Here is a 25,577-nt window from a genome sequence, read left to right as displayed (position 1 = left end):
CAGAGCTGTTCAGGGAAACCGTTATTAAGCGCTTGCAACAGGACGGGATAGCACTTTTCGAAAGCGACCAAGATGTCCGAGAGACACAGACTTTGAGACTGAAGAAAGGACGACTTGCTCAAGCCCACATTTTTGGCCCTCTTTGGGGCCATCGAGGAGAGCACTAGCTCCTCGACATTTACGCAAAGGTCAGCAACGGTAGTTGCCAGTATTTCCGGCACTGGCTTCCGCCGTAATAGCTTTTGGAGTAGGTGAAAACGTCGCAGAAAAGGTGTTGTAGCTATCAAGGTAGTTTAGAAAAAGTAGTTTAAGATCAGGACTCATCGACATACGATTTTCAAGAAATGCAGGTCCTGGCTTAGATGTATTGAGCATGGCATCCTCACCAAGGCTGCTCGCTGCGTCAACAGTGGTTTTGGGCCTCTTTTGTGACCGTAATGCCGCAGACGTGATGCTGGCACTGGCTTTCCGTTTCGATATGGGAACGTTTGATTTCACTTCGAGGCCTGCTTTCAGAGCAGCAGCTTCATTTCGTTGTTCCAGTTCATAGATCCTATCAAGGAGCCGGCTCTGGGAGGCTTCAGATTTCTCGTATGCCTCCCGCCAAAACGCAGCACTGTCCAGATGGCGGTCCTGGGTTGGCTCGACTACGTCTCTTTTCCCAGCCTGAACGTGATTTCTAACCCCGAGAATATAGTCTGAGAAGTAGTGAGCAAGTGAAGCGGGTCTGGGATTGACGGATACTGGCCTTTGATGCTGAGGTGCGATGGCTTCGACTTCACAATTGCCAACGCCAGCGCCAACTGCGCTTGAGAGGGTGGGGCGCATCCATCGGGACACGGCATTGCAGCCATCGGGAAAACGGGAGAAGCAAAGACACGGCAAATGGACCAACACCAACAGCCTGGATAATGGATGTTTGTTGAGCGGGAAGCAGACGTCATTGATGCCCGGAAAACGAGATATGGTTACCCCGCCATGTCCCAGAACGGCAGTCAGCCGGCGAACCACCATCCAGACTGCTCTCGACGATCATGCAGTTGGCTGCACCGCCAGCCATCCACAAGCCGATTCATCGACCACAGTCTTTTGTCTTTCATTTGCAGATGAGCCCTTTCTTTCACAAGCATGCGTTTACGTTTCGCACTGTGCCGCTTGGCCGACCACAGGCGTCTTTTTGTCCTGCACTTATCATAATGAATACCGGACCGCACATGCTGAAGGCGTAGCATTGATTCAACCTTATTGTTGACCAAAGACAGGAGTTATGAACAGGGGTAAGATTCATCTCTTCCATGCTGATGGGGCTCCTTGGCTAACAAGCATCATGGTTGTAGTCATCTTCCGATACGAAGCTGAGCGGGACAGGCAAAATTGCACAGAGCATGGTGTTTTAGTTATTAGTGATCACAGGCGAAGCGCAGGGGAAACAAGGCTGGCAGGCGAGTCTCCATGAACCGAGAGTTTCGCTTGAAGTTGATTTTGTCCCTCGGTGTCGGCTCTTTGTCACAGAAAGCTGATCACCACCTTTGTTATTTTCTTTGGCTGTGGCTGACCAACTCCCTCCTGAAAGAAAGAAATAACGCGTCTAACCTGTTCCCTTTTGACTTGAACGCGTTTTGTTTTTCTGTCCGGGGTAGATAGAGACATCTCGGGCATTTGAGGGGTGGCACCGTGGCAGTCTCCCAGCATGCTAATTAAGCAACGTCGGCATACGGAGTATTGTTGATGGAGTCAAACCTTAGCCGGTCCCCAACGAATGCTCCTTAGTTCCTAAAAATAGCCTATCCAGCTAGCCCCTTAACTATGTATGTGACCACAGGCCACAATCTCAGCACAAGCAAGTGCAGGTCAATCAACTAGTTTATGAATTTTTATAGAACTTATACTGGACAAATCTGAAGATCCTACTGAATATGAACTTACCAGATTAAGTGCATAAGATCTAAGAATGGTGAACAGGCTCATATTTTGCTGTTCAGTATGAATAACGTGGACTTTGGGATGATTGTAGTCAAAAAACAAGGTGGTGTATTCCCCACAGTCGATCAAGGAGCCATCGGTGAGGAAATCGCGCCGGATCAATGCAAGGAGGTAGATAGTTATACCAGTCATCTTCTTTCCTGGAATCCAAAGTACGTGTCAAGGTAGTACTCTCAAAGTAGTCAGGATAGTAACCTGAATCTTCCCAGTCAATTATACCAGTAACCTTGCACGCATTGTCTTCTCCAATCTCTACCATTATGTTGTCCTTCCTAACATCTCCATGAGTGAAAACCGATCCTGTGGTGGGCGGGGGTTGAAGAGTTTGAATAAGCTGAATGTATGATTTGCCGAGAAATTTGGAGAGTGAGAATTGCAAATCCACAAATGATGCAGCCGTATCGATGGTCTTCTCTTGTGCGAAACAGCTTATCCGCGCTTCTTTCACACCTTCGCCTGCGACTCCTCCTAATGGATAACCATCATCCTTCCTCAAGGTTCTGAGTTTTATGAAAATTTCTTCCAGCTGTTCTTGTACGGAGGCTTTCCCCCCATGGTCCAACTTCGGCCATGCTTCCGTCAAAGTCATCGACGGGATATACGACATGAAAAAAGCCGTGAACGGTTTCAATCTTATAACCCCATGAGGGCGAGGAGCGGGTATGTCTGGCAAATGCTCAGCTAGGTACTGCAATGTTGTATACTCGGTGTAGTCCGGCCGTTGTCGAACAACTTTGAGAGCAATCTTGTCACTGCATTTGAGAACTACCCCTCGTATAACAGATTCCCAGATTTTCGGTGATTCCCATATTAGCTGCTTTAAAGAGATCAAAAGCTGCTCTCCCATGAGTTCACTATTTTCATCAGAATATCGCGAGAGGAGTTTAACGACGTCGTCAGAGAGTGGGAATACAACCTCGGCGCTATCGACAGGATCAATTTTAGTACGAAATTCGGGAGGTGGAGGTTGATTGAGCTGCTCCTGTTTGGCTTTGGCATTAGACACAACCCTCATAACCGAATCGTAATTAACTGGTAACCATTTCCGTATATCGGCTGCAGGATCGGATCTTAGAGCATTCTGCAGCTTTTGTAAGGCCCGTTTGTTTAGTTCACTGGATCATACGTGTTTATGCGCGCCTTTGTCCTCGGTCGGAGAAATGGGAGAAAAGACTGCGCATATCCTCGAAGACGGCTAATGAAGGTTTTCAGAAACATGTAAACCAAATTCTCTTGTTGTGCCATCACTGATGTGAGCTCCAAAGAACTCCCAAGGACCAACACAAATGTTTTGTTGGAAGTCTAGCAGAGAAGCTGTAACTAACTACAATGCTTAGTCAGCCATTGTATTTGTAATGTCGTATGAGTTGTGGCACATGGCACTAGAGCTTCTTTGAACGCCTTCTAGAACTATTAATTAGTTAGTGTGATTTTCCAGTTTATACGGCGTAGCATCAGTCACATCACTTTCTCCTTTATTTCAGAGATTTCAGTCTTATTGATCTGTTGCAGGGCTTGGCTGCAGCACAGCTTCTGCCTACATAATCAGAGATTCTTCTTTCATGCACCATTTCAGAGTCTTCATGCCACTTACGGAGTACTTTAAGCAAGTAAAATAAAGAATAACGTTATTCTTGGCTCCGTCTCTCTTTTGTGGAAGCTTTCGGGGCTTAATAACATTGTCTGGATGCTTAACTAATGATGAACATGGGAGAAATAAAATGGGTCACGTGGAAGATAGGCTTGCTACTATTGCCTAACAATGTCTCTCTGTTGAGAGAATGAGCATCTGCAAAGTGTGTTTGTGTCTTCCCATGAAATCAGATCATGAAGTTAAGCTGGCTATATACTATGCGCAGTCTGCTTGTCAGAAGTCGAGCTGTTGCTTTACCCTAAAGAATTCCAGGATCCTGTGATCACTGATCAGACAACACCGCCCTCCTGGAACATGACCCTGGCGCCCTGACCTATGAATATCCCTGTGCCATCAAACAGGGTTACAGTTCGTTTCGTCCATTGATTCGGCCCTCGGATAGGACACTTGGGCCATCTCTGGCAACAAAGAAAAATGAGAACGCCTGCAGCCAAGGTACTGGACCTGCAAACCAAAATTCCGTACAATTATCTTCCACTTTTATTTAAACGGTGGTGGAGTATGGGTTTCGTTGCGAGATACTGTGGTCATTATTGTGACGCAATCTGGGCCGAGTGAGAACGTTTTGCCCTGGGTCTCTGTCTCAATACCGCACTGCCCCTGCCCGTTGCTTGTGATCATGGCTGCATCAGACGTGCGACTTGATATCCAACCTCCCCTCGACGGCCCCTCCCCTCCGATCATTCACATTACTCGGGAAGTACGGCGGTCAGACAAGGTCAACGATGCTTACAGCCAGGCACTGGACGAACATGGCCCCGTTATCATCGTCCCCCGACACGGCCGCGACGAATACGTTATCGACCACCGATACGCCCATGAGATTCTCACAGACACTAAGAATTTCACATTTGAAAAGGCCGCATTCGACCTGCTTCACCTGGGCTTTATAGCGCTTTTCGATAATGGCATGTTTGTTCGCGACATTGACAGCTTAGTTGAGAAGAATGTTCAGCCGCGCATGAACGCCATAATAGACCGGATTTTTCCCGTTTTTCAGTCGTATTTTGACCGAATGGCCGATGAGCTACCAAATCCAGCCAACGACAAGACTCCCGTTGAATGTTACAACATCTTTTCCTGCCTTCAGAAAGCTATTGGTCACGCCATGGTAACAATGATTCTTGGGCCTTCTCACTCCTCCTCAGTGACGGCGGGCCACTTCGCTGCTGTCGCTGTTGCCATGGCCAACATGACCGGTATGCACGAGAACACACACGAATGGGCCTGGTTCCCCTGGCTGTGGGTGTTGCTCAATGGCTTCAAAGCCGTTTTCTTCACCATCATCCCTCGCTTCTTCTTTTGCATTGTCCCATCGCTCTGGAAAATGCGGAAACAGCACTTGGCAACTGGCCTTGCCGCCCGCCATGGCGAATACGTCCCCTTATTCGACATCCTCCTAGTAAAACACTACCACGAGAAAACCGGTTTCCGCGCGCTGGGTGGCTTCGCCTGGTGCGTTATTCTTTGCGTCGGCTTAATTTTTGCCTCGATCCATCAGACTGTTGTGGCCGGTTCCTGGATTCTGATCAAGCTAGCCCAGAAGCAGGATGAGTATCTGCCCGCGATCCGTGAGGAATGGGATACCGTGGCTCCCGCAAACGAGCCGCTGAGCGTGAAAAAACTCAGTCAGCTCACGCTGCTTGACTCCTTTATTCGTGAAGTCTTCCGGACCAAGGGTGACACCTGGGGCCCCCTACGACAGACAACGAGGCCCGTACGCATCGGGCCGTATGTGCTTCCAAAGAACGCAATGTGCATCGTTCTTATTTCCCGCGCCCATCAGCACCCGGACAATTACGGGTCAGAGGGCAAAGTGTTTGACGGCTTCCAGTGGCAGAGAAAAGGACGACCGGCCGTGCAGGGCGGCGCAGACTTTTTGACATTTGGATTGGGAAGATGGGCATGTCCAGGCCGGCAGCTGGCGATCCATGAGATCAAGATCATGCTGTATATGCTTTTCTCCAAGTTTGATATCAGGGTCAAAGACGGCAGTTTCCGGGTGCTGGATACAATAAACACGACTTCGGTGCCACCGGAGGCGACGTTGTTGCTGAGGAGAAGGCAATGAACCTTGATGGTGTATTTGATAAGCGAACGCATTGAGAACATAACAACATAAGTTGGCAGCGAGAGAAAATCGTCTAGTACAATAGGATGCAAAGTTCCCTTTCCGAAATTTCGAAAAATACAATTCAGCGTTAGCATACAATTTACTCAATGATTCATGCAATGGTTGCAGAGTTGGTGCAGCTGTACGGAGTAGATCGGCGTAGCCCCCTAACTAATCAGATCAGTAAGAATGAGGTGAAAGGAAGAATCGACAGGAGCCTTCACCTCAATTCCCCCTGTATATAAGAATCATAATCACCCTCGCACCAGCACAGGCAGTGCAACATCTCCTGGCTTGTATCCCTTGATCGACACGTATTTTCGTTTCTAAGTTCTTTGTTCATTTGAAAACGCTTCCCTTCCAACTTCAATCCCCCGGATGGAAAATTTCACCTTTCCCTCAGTCCAGGCAGCAAATATGGAGAATCTCAATGGCTTCACACTTATAGTCATCGGTGCGACTGCCCTTCTCGTCACTCTGCATTATCTCCTAAACCCCAAACGTGATCCGCGTGAACCTCCACTGGTACCTCCGGGAATCCCAATCTTCGGACACTTGCTGGGCTTCATGCGCAACAGGTTCGACTACTACAACAAATTGAACGACAGGGTCCGTCAACCCATTTTCACAATATGCATGCTGGGCCGTAAAATATACGTCGTCACCAAGGCAGAACTCATCTCGCGGGCGGATAGGAAGCACAAGAGCATCTCTTATGCGCCCATCGTCTCCGAATTCTGCAGCATCACCTGCGGAACCAGCAACGAAGCAACTAAGATCCTTAATCACAATCTTCTCGGCGAGCATGGCAATTGGGGCTTATGCGAGGAGATGGTGTCTGGGATACGGGCGGCTCTGAAGCCGGGCAAGGATCTCGACAATATCAGTTTAGCCATGGCGCAAGAAGTGTCTTGCTTGTTGGATGCTATAAAGCCGGATCCGGGGCAGGGATATAGTACCATCCAGCTGTCAGCCTGGGTAAAGCAAATCGTGACAGTGGCGACGACCAACTCCGTGTACGGCCCTCATAACCCGTACAAGAGTCAGGAGATCAAAGATGCGTTCTGGGAGTTCGAAGGAGGTCTCATGTTGATGCTAGCCGCGCCGTTCCCAAGCTACACAGCGCGCAAGCACATTCTCGCGCGTGACAAGGTCACCAAGGCTCTAGAGAAGTATTTCGCGGAGCGACATTTTGACCACGGCTCTAAGGTGGCGAAGGCGCGATTTGACACCTCCGTCAGGAACAAGGTGGCTCTTCCAGATATCGGCCGCTTCGAAATCGGTGGCACAGTTGCGATCTTAACAAACACATATCCAGCAGTTTACTGGACGTTGCTATTGGTGTATGTCGCGCCTGGATTGCTGGCTGACCTCCGCGCCGAGATCGATGCCGCACTAATTATCGACCCGTTAAAAAATAACATCACGATTGACATCACCGTCATGAAGAGTCGATGCCCGCTGCTTCTCTCAACCCTTAAAGAGAGCCTTCGCTACCGAGGCATGGGAGTGGCTGTTCGAGAGGTTGTTGAAGATACCGAGCTGGGTGGCTACCTGCTTAAGAAAGGCGCAATGTTACAGGTCCCAATTCAAGTTGTGCATAGCGACCAGGCATGCTGGGGTGAGGACGCAAAATCGTTCAATCCGCGGCGATTCCTCAAGGATGACACAGGTATGAAAGAAGTTCCCAACGATATCGGATATCGCAGCTTCAGTGGCGGCAAGCATCTTTGTCCTGGCCGCTTCTTTGCTACCAACGAGATACTTGCGATCGTCGCTCTGTTTGTGTCCCGCTACGAGATGCGGCCTGCTAATGGCAGTGAATGGGTGTTGCCGACTACATTCAACAGCAACGCGGCCGCACAAGTCGCATCGCCCGATTTTGAGCTAGAAATGGAAGTGCGAAATAGGGTTGGGTTTGAAAAGTATAGCTGGAATGTGGACTTGAAGCCGTCAAAGACGGTAGTTGCGGTGCTTGCACGGGATAGGGTAGAATAGTAGTATCATGTGCGTATAATAGAGCCATGCGAGTTAGAAAACACTCCTGGAAACACCGTACGAGCCTAAGCATGTTGTGTAGCGTAGCCAATGTCTAGAGCATCGCCGTTGGGAAGAATCTGCAAGGGAATTGACTCAAACCTCCGTATTTGGTGTCTGCAGATCAATCAGCAATTTGAGAGAATAAATTGGCTCATATGGCAAGCTAGCTGTGATTTTGCCTCATGTTTGGGAATGATTCAGCATTCTTACCCCTAGGCCAATAGCTGATATATATGCTGGTTGGCAGATCACATCCATCCATCCCGCACCCCGCACTCTCTCTCATTGTCACCAAATACAAAGGCGAACGATTCCACCAAACTCGAGCAACCTCAAAAGAAGAAGCTTATACCTCTAGCACCCCAAAGCCAACCATGCATCCTTACCACATCCCGGCCCCAACACCCGCGGAATTTCACGCTGCGGCATTCGGTAAAGTTGTCATTATCACCGGCGCAGCGCAAGGCATCGGTTTTGCCATCGCTGAAAGATTCGCAATTTCAGGCGCAAAAGCAGTGATCATCGCCGATCTCGACCCAAATCTCGGTATCGCCGCCAAGGAGCGAATCGAACATGGTGCTGTTTTCATCGGGTGCGATGTTTCCTCGTGGACTGACCAGGTCCAACTTTTTCGGGAGACGATCAAGCGGTTTGGCCACGTGGATCTCGTGGTGTGCAATGCGGGAATCAACCCGGAGCTCATGGTCGGCGGGGAATGTGATTATCTCGTTGAGCTGGAAGACGGAGACGAGGAATATCTACGCCCACAAACCAAGGTTTTTGACGTTAACCTCACCGGTGTGGTTTATAGCGTGAGACTTGCGATGCATCACTTGAGCCGGGATGGGGGTGGAAGGATTGTTGTGATAGATTCGGCTGCTTCTTATATTCCTGTGCCTGATCAAGCACTTTATTCTGCATCGAAACATGGTATTTTGGGTCTGGTACGGTCCACTTCGAAGAGAAGAGAATGTTCTAAGCATAGAATCTCTATATCGATGGTGGCGCCTTGGTTGACAGAGACACGGGTGACTAGTGGAATCTTTCAGGAGGCGATTTCAAAGGCCATCCCAGTCAGTTCTCCGCGTGATGTCGCTTCCGCCGTCTCGACTGTCGTTACTCAGCCATTAGAGAAGATAAATGGGAAGAGTCTCTGGGTCCAAGGCCAGGTGTGCACGGAAGTGGAGGAACCCATTGCAGAGTGCCATGGGAAGTTGATGGTATCTTATGACTGATAGCAAACTCTAGTTAGTACCCTTAACAGGTCCACTATGCTCTTTCCTTCATTTTTTCAGCTTAGCACCAAGTCTATCCCTGAATGGGCACTGCGAACGGGTTCTTATAGAGAAATCCTTGCACTGTGTGGCTCTCGTCAGGCCTGGAGTCGTACTTCAAAAGTAGGTTTGATATATCAGATTCTCAGCTCATTGCCGATGAAGAAGCTGTCTGGGAAAGCTTGGCGACCCTGTTCTATCGAGCTTGCCGTGCGAGAACGTATGCAGGAGTCGGCTCCTAATCAGTTATAAACCCTATGTAGCTTCAACTTAAGCGGATGCGAGATCAGCTGTGACTTGGGCGAGCTACCCTGAAACTTGTTAATGAGGCAAAGGGCGTTTACTAAAGGCCACGTTGGAGATTATTCCAGTCGATTGCAAAGTTCTCCTGCTCATCTCTAGCTCCGTCACGAGTGATGGTTTGAAGAGGTTATGGTACGACTCAAGACCGCAAAGATCGTCTCCGGAGCATATTTGAGCATGCTCTCCGTTTGCCCTGATTTCTTCCGGCAGCGTGGCGATCGGGGTAGGGAAATGGACATTCGTCAAGTTAGACGCAAATCTTTCTAGCCAAAGAGTCGCGCCAATTGTAACGAATGGAACGAGTCTTAGAACTGTGTCTGGTAGGAATTAATGGTATAAGCGGCTGCAGGGTACTAATACAGAATCAGGGATATTGTATTCCGGTTTACAGGGACAAAAGACAAGTCTTCGGTGCTGGATAGATGGGGATTGTATTGTCCAGTGTAGACCCTGAACCTGAGAGTACAGCAAAGGGCACCTATTAGCCGTGATATCTGCCTGGTGGCCTAAAGGCGAGACCAAGACGAAACCTCATGCTCGCAGAATTCTCAATAGACTTCGAGCTGATAGAGGTATTGAATATGTCTAGGCGAGCTATCATCCCAAATCAGAGCAATCCAAACGTGAAAGCCTATCCAGCACTGAATCAGTGACAAGTGGGATCACAGCCAGTTTAGTCCGCTGCTGTCAACTACCTACCGTCTCGAGCCCGCAGACTTGTGGCATTGAATGTAGATCTTAATGGCCTGTGAATCAAGTGTCCAGGGCGGGCAGCCATGTAAACAATGGCAAATATCAAGGAGGTGATGTTCGTCAAGTCGCTTGAGGTGAGGTTGAAATAGGACCAATTGAAATATTATGTAAGCATAGCTGAATTAGGGTGAACTATATTCCGAAATGAATGACTAATAAGTATCTTGGCACCAGACGGCTCTTGCAAGATGCAACCGCCAACTAGCTCACGACGAATCCTTTCCAATCCGGAGCAATAGCATCCTGGATCTCTTTCCTATACATTGAAAGCCCGCCTGCATAGTTCAGTGGCTCGCGCTTTTTACCTGGCACGTTTAATCTGGGCTTGTGTTAGTATGCACACCTGTAAAAGGGGTAGCAGCATATATACCCAAGATACCAACTTCCTTCAACATTCTCCCTCAAGGTCATGGCGTGAATAGCCAGCACCTTTTCCCTCCACTCCCTTTCCGCCTCCTGTGTGGCATCGATCCGCGTCGCCCCCTCCGCTCTCATCTTCCTCATGACCTCCAGGATCCAGTCCGCCTGGGACTCGATAGCGGCAGGCCCGGCAGAATACGCCGTGGGAGCAAATGGGCCGTAGGCATAGAAAAAATTGGGAAATCCAGAGATGGTCAAACCTAGATACGCTTGGGTCCCATCGCTCCATTTTTCCGCGAGCGTGAGCCCATTCAGCCCTGTGATCGCCATGTCTTTGAATCCCCCTGTGACGGCATCGTAGCCCGTCGCCAAAATCAGGACGTCCGCTTCATGCACGGCTCCATCCGTGGTTACAATGCCGTTGGAGACTAGATGCGTGACGGGGGTACTCTTCACGTCTACGAGCGTGACATGTGGTTTATCCATCTGCTCGTAGTAATCTTGCTCGAGCGAGGGACGCTTGCCCCCGAACGGATGAGGCGCCTTGAGGGGCGCGAGGATCTCTGCCTTTTGCGAATCTGTCATACGCGCGTGGACCTTGCGTCGCCAGAAATTGTAAATTTCGTCATTAGCCGCTTGGTCCAACAAAATATCAAAGTACGCGGAGAAGAATATCCGGTAACCGCCATCCCGGTACTCTTGTTCGAGACGCGCCTCGCGCTCTTCGGATGTGTCGTCGAAGACCCTGCGAGTGGTATCGTCATAGAGGAAGCCGGCAATGGTGGTGTACCTTTTTTCTCCCAGCAGGTACGGGAGTGATCCCTTGTCCTTTTGCGCTTGCTCCGGGTCGATGCGCTCGAGGCGCATGGGCCAGGTGAGGTTTGGGGTGCGCACGAAACAGGTGAGTTTTCCAGCCTCGCGGGCAATCTCCTGCGCGAGCTGGATGCCTGTTGCGCCCGTACCGGCGACGGCGACTTTCTTGCCACGGAGGTCGATTCCTCTGTCGGGCCAAAAACTCGCGTGGAGAACTTGGCCTTTGTAATCATCTTCGAGGCCTGGCCAGTCAGGAAAGAGGCGTTTTGACGCGAAGCCGATACAACTGCAGAAGAAACGGGCAGTAAAAGTGCTCTTGTTGTCTGACTCGACAGTCCACTTGTTTGTCGATTCATCAAACGTGGCCTTGGTAATGGTTTCGCCATAAATCACATCTTTGCTGATATCGAGGATGTCGTCAACATGTTGAAAATATCGTCTGAGCTCCTTGTCGCTGGCGTAATTCTCGGTCCATGTCCAGGTATTGTAGACCTCGGGAATATTCAGGGCGTAGCCGGGATACGCGATGTCGACTCGTGCACCCGGATAACAGTTCCAGTGCCAAACGCCACCCAGGCCGTGGCCAGCTTCGACGATTTTGACATTCAAGCCTTCCTTTCGAAAGGAGGTGCAGTAGGTAGATGCCAGAGAGCCCAGCACCAACAATGACGACGTCCAGCTCAATGTTCACTGGATCTTGTCTACGAGCGGCATGGTCACTGATGTCGCCGTTCGTCCTCCAATTCTCTACCTGCTGGGCCCCGAGATTTCTCTGCATTATTGTGTCAATGGTTCTCAGAAATGTTGCGATAAGGAAACAAAGAAACGGCCAACGGTGATTCCCGAAGTGATGAGACTGTCAGCTATATATGATAGACTCATGCGACCGGTCTAACATGCAGGGGACAGCACCTCTCTCACAAAAAGCAAAGACGCGACGGCCGAGTACATATCTTACATACATAATCTGGTTCGTCCGCCATCCCGGGTCAAGCTTCTCCACCCCCGACCCGGCGGTCCGGATGCTTAATTCGGAGGCCCGTGCCCTCGGATCCCTTGGCTGCTTAAGCTTTGCTGCTGATCGACAGCGCTAGGAGGAGGCTTTATGACAATCGCTCAGGAGCCGTTAATAGTTCTCTTTGGGGATCATACGAAGAATCCCCGTACCCCAGACATAACAAACCTTCTTAATCGGCGTCGTAGCAATTCTCAGCCATCAAACTCTAAGACAGCTCAGAAAAAGCAGATCATATCTCTGCAATCAATCTCCCATTATGATTTCCAGTTGATCTCAACATGAAAATACGGTCTTCTACCTACAATATAAAGTCCGTTAAAAGAATTCGACCTCGAACCGAACAGGCCCTTACTCAACATAAATGTTTATTACGTGGACTGCAGCCTATCAAACCTCCAATTTGGGAGAAGGGAATTTGGTAAAGACGAAGAAAGCTGTCTGCGCGCTTTTATCCGTTGTTTTCTTTTTGTTATGCAAGTTGAATGGAATAGAGCCTTCATTCATCCGCAAGCCTGCTCCACCAACCAAGAGACCATGAGACTGTTTCCGATTTCTTAAGCCAAACGCCACACGCTCTCAAAGACATAAATACCAAGGACCTCACCTGGCAGTGGCCCTGGCCTTGGGCTTCATTGTCCTCAGTATCTGACAGACTATTTGCAGATGTGGTGAGGATGCAGCTTATGTGAGTTTTGTTGTCCTGAGACACATCCCATTGCTCAGATGGAGAAGAGTTGGCATGAGTGCTAGACTCAGCTGTCTCAGCACAATTTCAATTTCATCTGCCCCTGGGAGAGGTTGCATGGATGACTCCAGCTGTTCAGAGGTTTTCTGATATTCAGATAGTATTGAGAGGTCAGGCATTGGGCAAGTACCTCCAGGGGTCTTTCCACAGGTTTGTTGGCTCATGTTGTCAATGGAGAGTGTTTTGTGTTGTATTTCTTGATGGAAAGTCATGTGTTGCATCAGTGTTCAATGCAAGTATTGGTAGCAGTCTGTTTGACAGGCTGTCCCTCATGATGAGAGAAAGTGATGAGAACTGTGAGGAGCTAGGTCTAATGGAGGTATAATCAGAACAGGAATGAGCTACTAGCATAGAGGATATGAAGGAATATGCAGTAGAAGCAAGTATATAGTATAGGCTATGAGTAGATAGAGCTCATCACTGACCTGTGGAAGGATGGGGGCAGTGTTGAGGGATTATATACAAGTGAGGTGTGTGCTATTAAGGCCTAAGGGGTTTAGTGTTAGGGCCTGGCATGACAACTTCTCACTGCCTCTTCAGGACTTATCAACCAGAATGCAAACATCCCTAATGATTATCAGGTCAAAAGAGCATCAGATGAAGCTAGGGATAAATTGAAGGAGATAGGGAAGATACCTGTTCAAAAGAAGAGCCGGGCATGATGTGAGATTGTCATTAATCATTGCAAGGCCTCCTTCTCGTGTGTCTTTCTAGTGATGTTGTCTTCGTGTCCTTCTTGCCGTGTCCTCCTCGTTCGGGCGTCCTCCTTCTTCGGGTGTCTTTTTTTGGCGTCCTCCTAATACTAGATCCATCAATATAAAATCAAAATTCAATGCTCTTCAGGACAAACAACATAGCTGTTTAATCTTATAAATTGCTTCTGTCTGTGGTGGTCGCCGATGGCAAAGGATCTGATTGTTGGGCAGACAAGGTGTTTTGTACTTCTCGTAAGACATGGAGCATGCGGAGGAAAAATGCCCAGTTGAACACCATGCAGTACTCATGAAAACAAAACATTTCGGGTAACCATCGTGCCACATGCCCATTCAAGGCATAGAACACACACATAATCACAATCAAGATGAAGATTGTTCCAAGAATTGGGACCAGTGCCCTCTGAGTGTGTTGGACTGCGTCCCCGATGGTGTGGACGAGTCTGAAATGCAGTGGCGGCGCCGATGATAATAAGAGGGCAACAAGGCCTTGAGCATATGGCCAGATGTGATACCGCTGTGAGAAAAGTTAGTTTTGTAAGGTGATAGGATGACAGAGTATGGCTCTTACAGAAGCATATGAAGAATTCTTATGAATATCTTCATATAGAGTCTAGGCGAGTCCATCATGGTCAAAGCAACTCATGAGGTCATCAACTGTTTGTTTGTATAGTGTTGCACCAGAGAAAGAGCACATTTGGCGACTGAGATGACAGCACTGGCTGCATAGTCTTTGTCTGAAATCCAGTTGAATCGGTGCTGAAAAAGCTGCCAAAGCTGCCCAGCAAGAAGCTCAGAGGGTAGAAAGGAAAGCTAGGAACAGACTGCTAACTGAGGAAGAACAAGTTTATAAGTGAGAGAAATGGCAGGCAAAGCTGGCCAAATTCATCTGCCAAAATAGGAAGATAGCAAGGGCTCCTATGAGCTCAGAGAGCCAGGAGACTCGAGACCTCTGTTATAGACCTTACTACTATAGAACTAAACCCAGAGAACACCCCAAGAGCTGAATTCCACAAATGTGGCTGATATTACTTTTGATCCTCTTATATGACTTGAACTTACTTCGGCCGCATTATTAGGCTATCCAGTAGGGCTCGAGGTTGTCTATAGAGATTTGTATATAATATCCTATTCAATCTACTAGCTACGAATCTCTTACTTGAATATTTTATGTTGTTGGTGGATTTCGTAGGGAAGGTCGAATTTGATCGTTGAGGGGTAAAATTCGTTGGGTGGTCGAAAACGTTAACTAGTTAACTACCTCTCAGCTCTGCGTCCCATCTCGCAACAGTATACGGAGAACGTTGAAAAATCCACTGCCTGGTTTCTGATGGCGCCGTCGGATGATCTCAAGGCCCATGCGGCCTCATCTCACGACTTTTACGCGTTGCTCGACATCTCTCCCGCCGCTGCAGACACCGAGATTCGTCGCGCATACCGCAGGACCGCTCTAAAATACCACCCGGATAAACTGCAGGACCCCAAACCAGCCGACATCGAAAAGTTCCATTTACTTCAAATTGCGTACGATGTCTTGTCCGATCCGTCTATACGGCAGCTTTACGACAATGCGCGGGAGGCGCGAGAGCGGAAGAAACGGGAAAATGAGATGCTGGAAGGTGTGAGGCGGAAGATGAAGGAGGACTTGGAAGCTAGGGAGAGAGGAGTCAAAAGGCCGTTTGGTGCAACTGGTCTGGGGCGTCCCGTTGATCTGGACGATGCGGAGGCACAGCTAGAGGAGAAGATCAGGAGATTAGCGGAGGATGGAAGGAGGAGGAGACAGCAGAAAGAGGAGCTGATGAGGCGGGAGGTTTTGGAGGAAGAGGAACGGCGCGAGCAAGAGAGGGAAGAGCGTGAGCGTGCGGCGCTGAAAGAGAGGGAGGGCCAGTCGAGTGTCGGGGGCACGGCAGTTCCGGAAATCGAGCGTGCGGTCAAGATACGTTGGATCCGAGAGGAGCAAGGGTTAGATCTCGACAAGGAGCGTTTAGAAAAGATGTTTTCAGCTTTTGGGAACGTCGAGAGTGTTATAATCCTCAAGGACAAGAAGAAGCGGGTTGGAGAGAGACGGGAAAAGAAGACCATCGGCACTGGGATCATCGTCTTCTCATCTATCGTCGGCGCCCATGCGGCCGTGGAAGACAGCAAGAAGCAACCTGGCAGCGACTGGGACACCGTTGAATCTGTTTTCTGGGCTTCGAATAAGGAGCCTGACCTGGAATCCTATCGAGCCCCGTCTTCCGCATCGAATCCCCAACCCGAGTCACCGTCCAAACCCCGTTCTGCTCCCAAACCAAGATCCTTTAATTTTCCCGGTTTAAATACGCCCGCAGCTACTATTGGCAGTGGCACAGGCAAAGCGCCATCCTTCGCCTCGTTCTCTTCCGCAGCCAATGTTTCTTCTACTACTAAAGCTAATCTCGGGCCAAATAGTCCAAGCTTCGAGGAGATTACACTTATGCGACTGAAAAATGCGCAAAGGAAGCGTTTAGAAGAACAGTTGAAAAAGGAGGACGAGGAAGCTGCGGCGGTAGAGCCAGAGAACGGTAAAACTCCGGAATAGTGATTGGACTAGGTTGGTCAATCTGATTCTGCATACGGGTTAACGGCGTTCTTGCACACGGGAGATACCCCATTTTTGAGGCAATCGGCATTTATCGGGGCGTGGAGCGTTGATATTAGCAAAATATCCAAGATTTATATACACGTTAATACAGATATACGCAAGTCTGTTAAACCGTCCGATGATAGGACGATCACAGTCCCAAAGGACTACTTTACCGCTGAACTTCCTCCTCCATTTGCTCAACCATGTCTTTAGCTCTTTGTACGTCCTCTCTCGTCGCCCGCTGCCTTATTCCACCACCTAAAATGTACTCCTTGACCCATGGTGGAACAAAAGCCTTTACTTTTACCTCCCCAGAATCGGAGACGCCCGCCTCGGCGTTCGCCTCCCAGGAAATCTTGAACTCCTCATCGGGATTATATTGAGACGACTCTCCCGTCAGTGAAATGTCCGTCATAGCTTCCAATCGACACAAGGCCAGCCCGACATTCCCGATTCCGGAAATGAATTTGCCAGCACTTCTTCCCTTCCCAGACGCGCTGAATTTCGTTATATTCGCTCCCGCGGGAGGTAGGGATGATAATTGGGTATCCTTCGAGTAAATAGGTAGTCCCGAATCCGACTTGGAGGGCCTTGTATCGTCGAGATTATATAATTGCACGGGTAATATACGTTTGCGAACCACGCCGCGATGGTGCGTCCGGATCGTTAGCTCTTGGCCGAGATAGCAGCCTTTGTGGAAATCAATTCCGCCCATGATATCCATATTACTATCCATCGGCAAGGCAGATTCACGGACCAACTCGTCTTGTCCCTCCGGAACGCCGTGAAGAATTCGACGGAGATGGTACGTAGACAGCGAAGCTTCTTGCCCGGGAAACAGCTCCAACGAACTCTGCAAACTGCCCTCATCCAAGAGCAGTCTGTGCCCAAAGTCCGGAACACGATTATCCACACAAGTAAGAACCTCCCTCAACACATCTCCGCTATCTTTCGCCTCCCAATTCCCCGTATTATCCCACACGGCCCAGATATCCTTCTCCCCCTCCTCCAACGCTCGTAACTTCAACTTCGACCTCAGCTTGTGCTTTTTGAAATGCTTCATCAGATTCGAAACCTGCGCTTTATCCAGTTCGACCAAATATCCCAGCTCCGACCCGGTATCAGCCCCATTGGACCCCTCCGGCGCAAATGTCGGGTAGATAAACGTATCATGCAGCAGCCGTCCTTGCGCATTGAGAAATCCGGCGTAGAATGGCGTCGTGGGGCTCGCCCGGTTTTTGGGCGTTACCACATTTTGACTAATCAGGCCTTGCAAGAACGCGGTGCTGTCAACGCCGGTAAGGGAGATGAGAGCGCGATTGGTGAGGCGGACATGCCCGGATTCGGGTGGAGGTGGAGGGAGGTCGGATTGTTTTTGGCGGAGGGAAGCCGTCGACGATAGGCCACGCCGCTGCAGTAGGCACTTCGCGCAGGCCGAACGAGTAGGCAATCGAGGCGGCATTCTTGTTTGGTTGATTGAATTAATGAATTTGTCCGCCATCTCGTATGTTAACTGAGAGTAACGCGGGCGGTGAAACTTGGCAAAATTACCCGCCAGCTATGTATGTACAATTCCTACCATGGCCCATCAGCGGGTAGCTGAAACAGGTGCGAAGGAAAGGTACTCCATATGTATTATATAAATTGGCTAATTGACTATCAATTCATACAAATGTCACGTCCCGCTAAAGTGTGCATGAACCCAGCTCACTCAATCGACGCCAAGTCTTGCCCATTACTACCGCTTGCCCTTTACAACACCATCCAAATACCCAAGTAAAAATGCTTTATCGACAGGCGATGTCGTTCTCCCCCGGCTCGTTGGCCTGGACTCGCCATCAGTATGACTTCGTGCCAAAGAACCCCCTTGTAAGCTGGCCGCGGTGGATTCCGCTGGCGACTTCAATTGTGGGGATTCGACCTCCTTGCCTTTCGAAACAGGCCGTCCAGTAGGTGTGCTTGGCTGTCCGAACAGAGCAAGTAAACTTTCCCTTGTGTGCATTTGACTGGGTCTGGCGGCGATCATAATTTGGCGGAGGATTCGGAAGCTCCTCCGTTACCTTTGGCACATCCAACATCGTCTCTCTTTGAGGTTTAGTAAATGCGCTAACAGTTACTGTATGAGTTGCCAAAGACGCCTCTAAATTGTCTTTATCAGGCCGGCGGAGAATTTTCGGTTTGAAAGGCTTTGTAAGTTCTGATATTTTGGCATGCTTCTTGACTGGAGAACGGGGTGTTTGGGAAGGCTGTATAGTCGGAGGAGATTCTTTCGCAATCGGGGTTGGTCGAGGAAGAATCATGATGTTATGTTTAGGGGCAGACTGAGGTTCAGATGACAATGGTGGCGGAGACCGTCTTGCATTTGATTTAGCAGGTGGTTTGCTTTTTGGAGATTTCGTCTGGGCTTTCATAGACGGCCTTGGATGACCTTTTTGTCCAGATACCACGGTTTGCGGAGGGCCTAGATATCCGTCTCCTTTTGCTTGAGTAACCCTTGCTTTGCCATTTGCCATATCTGGATGCTTTGTCGTAATGTTCCCTTGCTGTAGTGAATCGGGGGCCGCCGACGGAGGAGTCGTTGTGGTCAAAAGTTTCAACAAGCTATCTCGGTCAGATCTAGAAGCCCCGGTTTCTCGGGGGGCATTGGGGGGCTGTTCCGGCGACTTTTGCGAGCTGTCGCCTTTAAACACATTTAGCAGTGCAAGAGTGTGACTGTTCAGTTTCGGCGGTGGAAGTTTGCTTGCAGGCGGAATAGACGGGGCTTGAAAGTTTGAAGGTCGTTCCGACTGTGATCCATTCTGGTATCTAGGAAGCTCTGTCTTTGTGGGTGTCTCTCGCTGTATATTATCGAACATCTGGTTTGGCAATGGGGCTGGACCTTGTGCCAACCAGGGCCTGTTGCGTTGTTCTAGATGATGTGGATAACCTGAAAATGGCCCAGGTCCCAAATGCGATGGAGGCTGCGGTGGAGGCGGCTGTGGGAAACGGTGCAACTGTTCAGGTAGAAACGGTGGACAGCCATTTCCAGGAGGAAACGCAGCTGGTGCGAAAACCTGAGGATTATAGTGTGTTATGTTAGACCGATTTGGGACACCCTGTCCAATAATCCCAAGATTTGAGCCAGACATGGCGGTGGATCGCGGGGTATTGTTGTTGTTGGTTGGGTGAATTGCAGGTAAATGGAAGGGATATGTAACCGGGCCTGCTGGTTCTGCCGATAACGGTAAAGGAGCAAATCTTTGCTCTGGGTACTGGGTAAGAACATCTGAGCCCTTTCTGAGTAACTCTAAGAGAGCAGAGCCTGGTGTGGCGCCAGGCATATTTTGCTCAGATGTGAGAGCCGGCTGAATTGGCGTGTTGGTTGTTCCGATATTTAGAAGTCGTTTTAATTGAACAGAAGGATCTGTATTTGTAGGAGCTCCAGATAAACTCGTCGGATAGGTCGTTTCAATGGCGTGGTCGATTGGCAGAGCGCCACTAATTTGCAGTTCTGGGCCCTCTTCGGCTGTCTCGTTGCCTGCGTTTTCGGCACCCATCTGTGCGGTTAAATTGGTCGCTTGAAGATCTCTTTTCTTTTGAAGGGATATCCACTTCTTCAAGGGCCCTAAGAATGGAGCAACCATGTAAAATTTGTTCCTGTTGGAGTTAGAAGCATTGCCTTCTTCTTGCTTGATTCTCTTTTGAGTGGGAAGATCCGAGAGTTTGTACCACTCGATTTTGCTGATTTCCTTTCTTGTTCTCGCTTCGAAATGAGTTTCCTTTGATACTCCCCGAATCACGTACAACCGCATATTCTGTTCTCTCATGGAGATGTCAATATACTTGACTTTGGCCTCATCCTCGATAAGGTCGGCTTGCTTAATATCGAATCCAGTTTCCTCGTAAACCTCCCTGACAGCACAGTCCAAGTCCTTTTCGTCTTTGTTTATTTTTCCGCGAGGGAAGCTCCAGCCTGCAGTTTTCTTCCATCCTTTCACCAAAACGACCTCATCCATAGCTTCGTTGAGGAGAATCGCACCACGGACAGGAACGCGAGTTTTGTAGGCCAGAAACTCGGAGAAGGCAGTAGAGTGGTGGTAGCTGGACCATTGGGACATCAGCGGGCAATGCTGGAAGATGAGCAGTGCGAAGCTACGAAGGTTCAGAGAGGGGAGGTTGGGGTCGAATGGCCGAATGAAGTCTTCGTAGAACCATTGTGCTTCTTCCACCTGAAAGCATATTCGTTCAACCGACTCCAACTCTTCTCGAGGGAGGTTGATGATAAAGCGGACACACAGGTCATCCAGCCCTACAAGAAATATTGCCATCAGCTGCCATGCGTCTACAGAGTCAAGATGGTTGCTCACAGTCTTCGAGTTTCATTTTTTGTTCTGCCATGGTTTCTTCGATATATGTGCATCTCAGCAAGAAAGCGTTTGAGTCAAGAGAGGATATTGCCGTCGATTCTAGGAGCGTTCGAGGCCGAAGCTGCGATGCGATGTTGGGTACGCGAGCCCAGGTGTTAAGGTAGGCTGTAAGGTCCGTCCGTGTTGAAGGCACTTATGGGAGCTCGCAAGCTCTAGCTTCTGTCAGGGAATGAATGCGGCTGACAACCTTCTCTCATACAACACTGGCGAGTCGCGAGTGATGTGCTTCAGTGTTGTTTCTTTGATGATGCTGGGGAGTCACGAACTATCCCGTACAAGGCCTAGTCCCGTGATCACGTCAGCAACGCCCGTCGGACTGAACACCAGGCTGCAATTCGGGGAGAGTGACCAGTCCATGAACAGCGCTTAGCTGGTCTGCGTATTTTTGGCTGGGAATGCCCATGCAGCTCTCGACAGTCACGATGTTATCCATAACCCCATAATCCACGGACGGTGTCTCAAAATAGCAATCTTCAGGGCATCCGGACCGCGCTAAATTTAGCCGTCGAGTGTTTGTCAGCATTCCAGCCAATGGGATCACGGGGTTGCTACGTCAGCGCCAAACACCCCCTGAACTCGATGGGCATCCATGATTTCATCTGGTGATTGGAGACAGCTTGCCGCCGACGTGAATCTAAAAGGTCTGGCACTCGAATCGAAGGCCAATGTGAAGATGGACTTGAAACAAGCTGGCCAGAAATAGCGATTCAAGGCCTGCAGAACAAGAATGTCACTATTGAACTAACTCCTGGTTTCCCTTGCTGATCACCCGGATCAGGGAACCAAGCCTATTCAAAAAGCTTCAACTTTCAACATTCACGGCCCAGCAAACAATCCCCTTTGTTGTGTTCTCTTTTACCTACATCTCACAGCTGGCTCCTTTCAAGTTGAATTTTTCTTGTCTCTGCCGTTCAAAACCCTTGGATATATATTATCTCCTCGACAGCTGCCGCCTTTTGTGCCGCCGCACCTTCAACTAACCCCTTAAACTCGCTGCACTCGTTCCACATGGCATCCAAAGTCATCGGCGCTCTGTCGAAGAAGGTTTTGAAAGAGTCTGCTGAAAATCGGTTTGGGCAAGAGGTGAGGACGTCCCCCGCAAGCGCATCGGGCAGATTCATCTAACCCATTTACGGTCCCCAGGATCCCTACTTTGAACAGGTCCCAGCAACCAACCTCCTCGGGCGGCCAACGACCAAAAAGCGGCGCAAGGCGGCCCCGGAGGGTATTTCGGATTACGATGCAAAGATTCTCACCAAGGTCAAGCGCCGAGCATATCGCCTCGACCTGTGTCTTTGCAATTGCTGTGGGATAAAATTCGGTTGGAGCAGTGTTATTGGCTTGGTCCCAGCGTACGATTTTGTGGGCTCCATTGGCGAATAGCACAAATCAACGGCTGACTGAATCATAGTTTTGGCGATGTCCTGGACATGGTGCTCGCCCTGATGGTCGTCAAGACTTGCAGCAATATCGAGGGCGGCCTTCCCGGCAGCTTATACTTGCACATGCTCGCCAACGTTATTTTCGATTTTGTGATTGGGCTCGTGCCTTTTATTGGTGATCTCGCTGATGCTCTGTACAAATGCAACACAAGAAATGCAGTGTTGCTTGAACGGTTCCTCAAGGAGAAAGGCAAGCGGAATCTTAAACATCAAAATCAGGCAGTTATCGAATCGGGCGACACCACGCCTCGAAACGACAGTCCCAGGCGACCCGAACGTGCTCAATTACCACGGGAAAATAGTCGACCCGGCAATAACGGAAGGTCAGACAGGAGGAGAGAGCCGGATCTTGAAATGGGCATGCGATGATTCGGATTTCACATTTCACTCTCATCTCGGCATTTACTCAGCCTCTTTTCATTTTGATTTTGATACCCCAAGCTATCCTTTTCATTTTGCCATATCTTGTCTGTTCTTGCTGGTACATACATATCACATTGCATATTAACCATGTCAGATCTTGAAGATTTAGCATGATAGCTATTAATCATATAAATCTGTGTAATTAGATCAATCCTTGTATGAATCTTGAACTCCTTTCCATCCAGACTGAGCAAATAGAGTTGGTGGCGCCGCAACCACGTGCAGGAGGTCAAGATTGAGTTGACAGCTTGCCATTGTTTTAGGAAGATAATTTGTTTATATAGATCTGGGATCATATTCACCCTGTCCAGGCACTGTTTCTGAATACATAATTAACAAGGCAATGGTAGAAGGCCGTGACTCTGACCAGCTAGGATGTTTTGATGGTCGCAACAACACTGTTCCTTTTTAAGTTTGTCAATGAAGGACAGCAATTTCTGGCATGGACACAGCCCAGATTGTTATTCACTGAATGGGTGATGAGGAATTGAAGCAATAGTGAACTTTAGATGTTCTCGCAAAAGCAGTGACCAGGAGCAATTCCTCTCTTGCCAGGGATCTCAAACTGCTATTGTTGCAATGCTGTCCTTTGTGAACACCGCAAGAACTGCTGTTTCTCCATAACCCCAGAGTGGAAGAAGATGGCTTACTTTCTTCTTTCCAGGCAAAGAATCATCCTGGTCCTGCTAACTGTCTGTTTCTTCTTCCTGTGGAAAAGCCAGGTAGCCCTACAGTACTCGAGCTTTCCATCGCGCACAAAAGGGCCGCTCGACTCTCAGCAAATTCTAAACCCCCATTCCCCCTCGAAGAGCGATGGTCAGTCTCCTTGGGCCCGGATACCGCAGCGTTATCCCGTCAGATCCATGATCCCCATGCCTTCGCCCGTGCCTAACGCCATTCCGACGATACAACACCGATTTGAGCGCGAAAGCAGCGAAGCTCGGGCAGTCAGGATCGCACGGCTTAACGCTGTCAAGGGGAACTTTACGCATGCTTGGAGCGGGTATAAAGCACACGCATGGCTGAGGGACGAGGTCAAGCCGCTGTCTGGTCAAGCCCATGACCCGTTTGGAGGATGGGCAGCGACCCTGGTTGATGCGCTTGGTTCGTGAACCTTTTTCTGGTTCCCGTCCGCTAGATAATTGTCTGACAGGGCATCAGATACGCTGTGGATCATGGGCCTAAAGGATGAGTTCGAACGGGCTGTTGAAGCTGTTGCGAAGCTTGACTTTGGTAGCTGTACGATGGACGAAGTCAGCGTTTTCGAAACGAATATCAGGTATCTCGGGGGTTTGCTCTCCGCATATGATTTGACCGGAGGCAAATATGCACCCTTGCTACAAAAAGCCGTTGAGCTCGGTCAAATGCTTTATGTAGCTTTTGATACCCCAAACCGAATGCCCATTACCCGCTGGAATTTTGCTGCAGCTCTAAATGGCGGCCAGCAAAAGACTCAAGAGACTGTCTTAGTTGCAGATCTTGGCTCGCTTACCTTGGAATTCACTCGCCTTAGCCAGATAACTAAAGACCCACGTTACTTTGATGCGGTTCAGCGCATCATGGATGTGTTTGGGGAGCAGCAGCCCCGGACCAAAATTCCCGGTTTATGGCCAGTTGTTGTTAATGTAAAGAAATTGGATTTTACAAGCTATGCTGGCTTTACGCTTGGTGGCATGGCCGATTCCCTGTATGAATATCTTCTAAAAGTTCGTATATCTTTTGCCTTATGGTTCATCTGGCTGTAGGACTAATCTCCGTTAGGAACATATTTTACTTGGAGGAGGCACCCAACGATATCAGGAGCTATATCAACACGCCATGGAAGCAATTAAGCGCCACATGTTGTACCGCCCCATGACCGATGGTGGAGAAGATATTCTGTTCTCTGGTAGCATTTGGGCCGATAGCAAGACTCCTTTATCCCAGCTCGATATCGACGCAGAGGCGCAACATCTAGCATGCTTCCTCGGCGGAATGGTTGCGATCGGCGCAAAGATTTTCAACAAGGATGAAGAGCTAGAGATTGCTCGGAAACTGGTTCATGGCTGTATTTGGGCTTACGAGACGAATAGACAGGGGATTATGCCAGAGGTGATGCACACGGTGCCATGCGACGATCAAACCAATTGCCCGTGGAATAGCACCAAGTGGTTTGAAGCCGTTGATCGAGCGTCCCCGCAGGATTCAAGGGCTGCGGTACTTAAGATCAAGGAGAAAAATCTTCCTCCTGGGATATCGGGCATCGACGACACTCGGTATATCCTTAGGTACGCATTTTTTATTCCTTGCAAATCCAGCTGGGGACAGCACCTTGACCCTTTCCGATTGTTTGCTAATCTCCCATTTAGACCCGAAGCCATTGAATCCATCTTCATACTCTACCGCATCACGGGCAACCCATCCCTCCCAGACAAGGCGTGGAGAATGTTCAACGCCATTATTAAAAGTACGATTACGGACATTGGCCATGCCGCATTGGAAGATTGTACGATACCGAATCCTCCCAAAGCCGATCGTATGGAGTCTTTCTGGCTCGCGGAGACTTTGAAATATTTCTACTTGATGTTTTCCGAGCCGGATGTAATCAGCTTAGACGAGTATGTTCTAAACACAGAAGGACACCCGTTGAAAAGAAGTGTATAAAAGGACTTCTCTCGAAGTATACACGGTGCTTTGACGATCAAATGTTTCTATTTTATGACCTATCTAAGTTCTGGTGAATTCCTAGCAAGAAACTAGAATTTATTTCCTGATGGGGACATGAGTCTCCTAGACAAACGCTAATTCGCTTTGCTAGCATAACATCCGTAATGGCCAAGCCATCATAAGATAGTAAGGGTGACATTCAAGCAAGCTCAGCGGAGTGCTTCGGAATCGTTACAGATCCATAAAAATCTTCAAGGATAGGGCGACGTCCTAATGTGTGATGCTT

At 49.1% G+C, this 25,577-nt stretch overlaps 10 protein-coding genes across 10 annotated transcripts; 6 read left to right on the top strand and 4 right to left on the bottom strand.

Annotated features, from left to right (window-relative positions):
- Positions 1-2,014: 2,014 nt before the first annotated feature.
- Positions 2,015-3,228, bottom strand: UREG_04982 (uncharacterized protein; the record flags this gene model as incomplete). Its single annotated transcript, XM_002584247.1, has 2 exons — positions 2,015-2,906; positions 3,110-3,228. 2 exons carry the CDS (start codon positions 3,226-3,228, stop codon positions 2,015-2,017), a joined length of 1,011 nt encoding a protein of 336 aa, XP_002584293.1.
- Positions 3,229-4,256: 1,028 nt separating this feature from the next.
- On the top strand, positions 4,257-5,708 carry UREG_04981 (uncharacterized protein; the record flags this gene model as incomplete). Its single annotated transcript, XM_002584246.1, has 1 exon — positions 4,257-5,708. The coding sequence occupies one exon, from the start codon at positions 4,257-4,259 to the stop codon at positions 5,706-5,708; it is 1,452 nt and encodes a 483-aa protein (XP_002584292.1).
- Positions 5,709-6,317: 609 nt separating this feature from the next.
- UREG_04980 (uncharacterized protein) lies at positions 6,318-7,641 on the top strand (the record flags this gene model as incomplete). Its single annotated transcript, XM_002584245.1, has 2 exons — positions 6,318-7,422; positions 7,571-7,641. 2 exons carry the CDS (start codon positions 6,318-6,320, stop codon positions 7,639-7,641), a joined length of 1,176 nt encoding a protein of 391 aa, XP_002584291.1.
- A 523-nt stretch (positions 7,642-8,164) lies between these two features.
- Positions 8,165-9,306, top strand: UREG_04979 (uncharacterized protein; the record flags this gene model as incomplete). The annotated part of the gene is made up of 3 exons (XM_002584244.1): positions 8,165-8,959; positions 9,086-9,187; positions 9,214-9,306. The coding sequence occupies 3 exons, from the start codon at positions 8,165-8,167 to the stop codon at positions 9,304-9,306; spliced, it is 990 nt and encodes a 329-aa protein (XP_002584290.1).
- A 1,015-nt stretch (positions 9,307-10,321) lies between these two features.
- Positions 10,322-12,071, bottom strand: UREG_04978 (uncharacterized protein; the record flags this gene model as incomplete). Its single annotated transcript, XM_002584243.1, has 3 exons — positions 10,322-10,439; positions 10,491-11,693; positions 11,836-12,071. 3 exons carry the CDS (start codon positions 12,069-12,071, stop codon positions 10,322-10,324), a joined length of 1,557 nt encoding a protein of 518 aa, XP_002584289.1.
- A 2,326-nt stretch (positions 12,072-14,397) lies between these two features.
- UREG_04977 (uncharacterized protein) lies at positions 14,398-16,587 on the top strand (the record flags this gene model as incomplete). Its single annotated transcript, XM_002584242.1, has 3 exons — positions 14,398-14,428; positions 15,023-16,312; positions 16,484-16,587. The coding sequence occupies 3 exons, from the start codon at positions 14,398-14,400 to the stop codon at positions 16,585-16,587; spliced, it is 1,425 nt and encodes a 474-aa protein (XP_002584288.1).
- Positions 16,588-16,748: 161 nt separating this feature from the next.
- Positions 16,749-17,875, bottom strand: UREG_04976 (uncharacterized protein; the record flags this gene model as incomplete). Its single annotated transcript, XM_002584241.1, has 2 exons — positions 16,749-16,924; positions 17,005-17,875. 2 exons carry the CDS (start codon positions 17,873-17,875, stop codon positions 16,749-16,751), a joined length of 1,047 nt encoding a protein of 348 aa, XP_002584287.1.
- A 337-nt stretch (positions 17,876-18,212) lies between these two features.
- On the bottom strand, positions 18,213-20,751 carry UREG_04975 (uncharacterized protein; the record flags this gene model as incomplete). Its single annotated transcript, XM_002584240.1, has 2 exons — positions 18,213-20,662; positions 20,721-20,751. The coding sequence occupies 2 exons, from the start codon at positions 20,749-20,751 to the stop codon at positions 18,213-18,215; spliced, it is 2,481 nt and encodes an 826-aa protein (XP_002584286.1).
- A 1,037-nt stretch (positions 20,752-21,788) lies between these two features.
- On the top strand, positions 21,789-22,591 carry UREG_04974 (uncharacterized protein; the record flags this gene model as incomplete). The annotated part of the gene is made up of 3 exons (XM_002584239.1): positions 21,789-21,863; positions 21,924-22,132; positions 22,192-22,591. The coding sequence occupies 3 exons, from the start codon at positions 21,789-21,791 to the stop codon at positions 22,589-22,591; spliced, it is 684 nt and encodes a 227-aa protein (XP_002584285.1).
- Positions 22,592-23,286: 695 nt separating this feature from the next.
- On the top strand, positions 23,287-25,288 carry UREG_04973 (uncharacterized protein; the record flags this gene model as incomplete). The annotated part of the gene is made up of 4 exons (XM_002584238.1): positions 23,287-23,749; positions 23,807-24,351; positions 24,407-24,912; positions 24,994-25,288. The coding sequence occupies 4 exons, from the start codon at positions 23,287-23,289 to the stop codon at positions 25,286-25,288; spliced, it is 1,809 nt and encodes a 602-aa protein (XP_002584284.1).
- Positions 25,289-25,577: the final 289 nt, after the last annotated feature.

This window comes from Uncinocarpus reesii, genomic scaffold (genome assembly GCF_000003515.1).
Source record: "Uncinocarpus reesii 1704 scaffold_3 genomic scaffold, whole genome shotgun sequence".
In the NCBI taxonomy this organism is placed as follows: domain Eukaryota; kingdom Fungi; phylum Ascomycota; class Eurotiomycetes; order Onygenales; family Onygenaceae; genus Uncinocarpus; species Uncinocarpus reesii.
The sequence above is the reverse complement of the archived record's forward strand: the minus strand, read 5'-3'. Positions and strand labels throughout refer to the sequence as shown.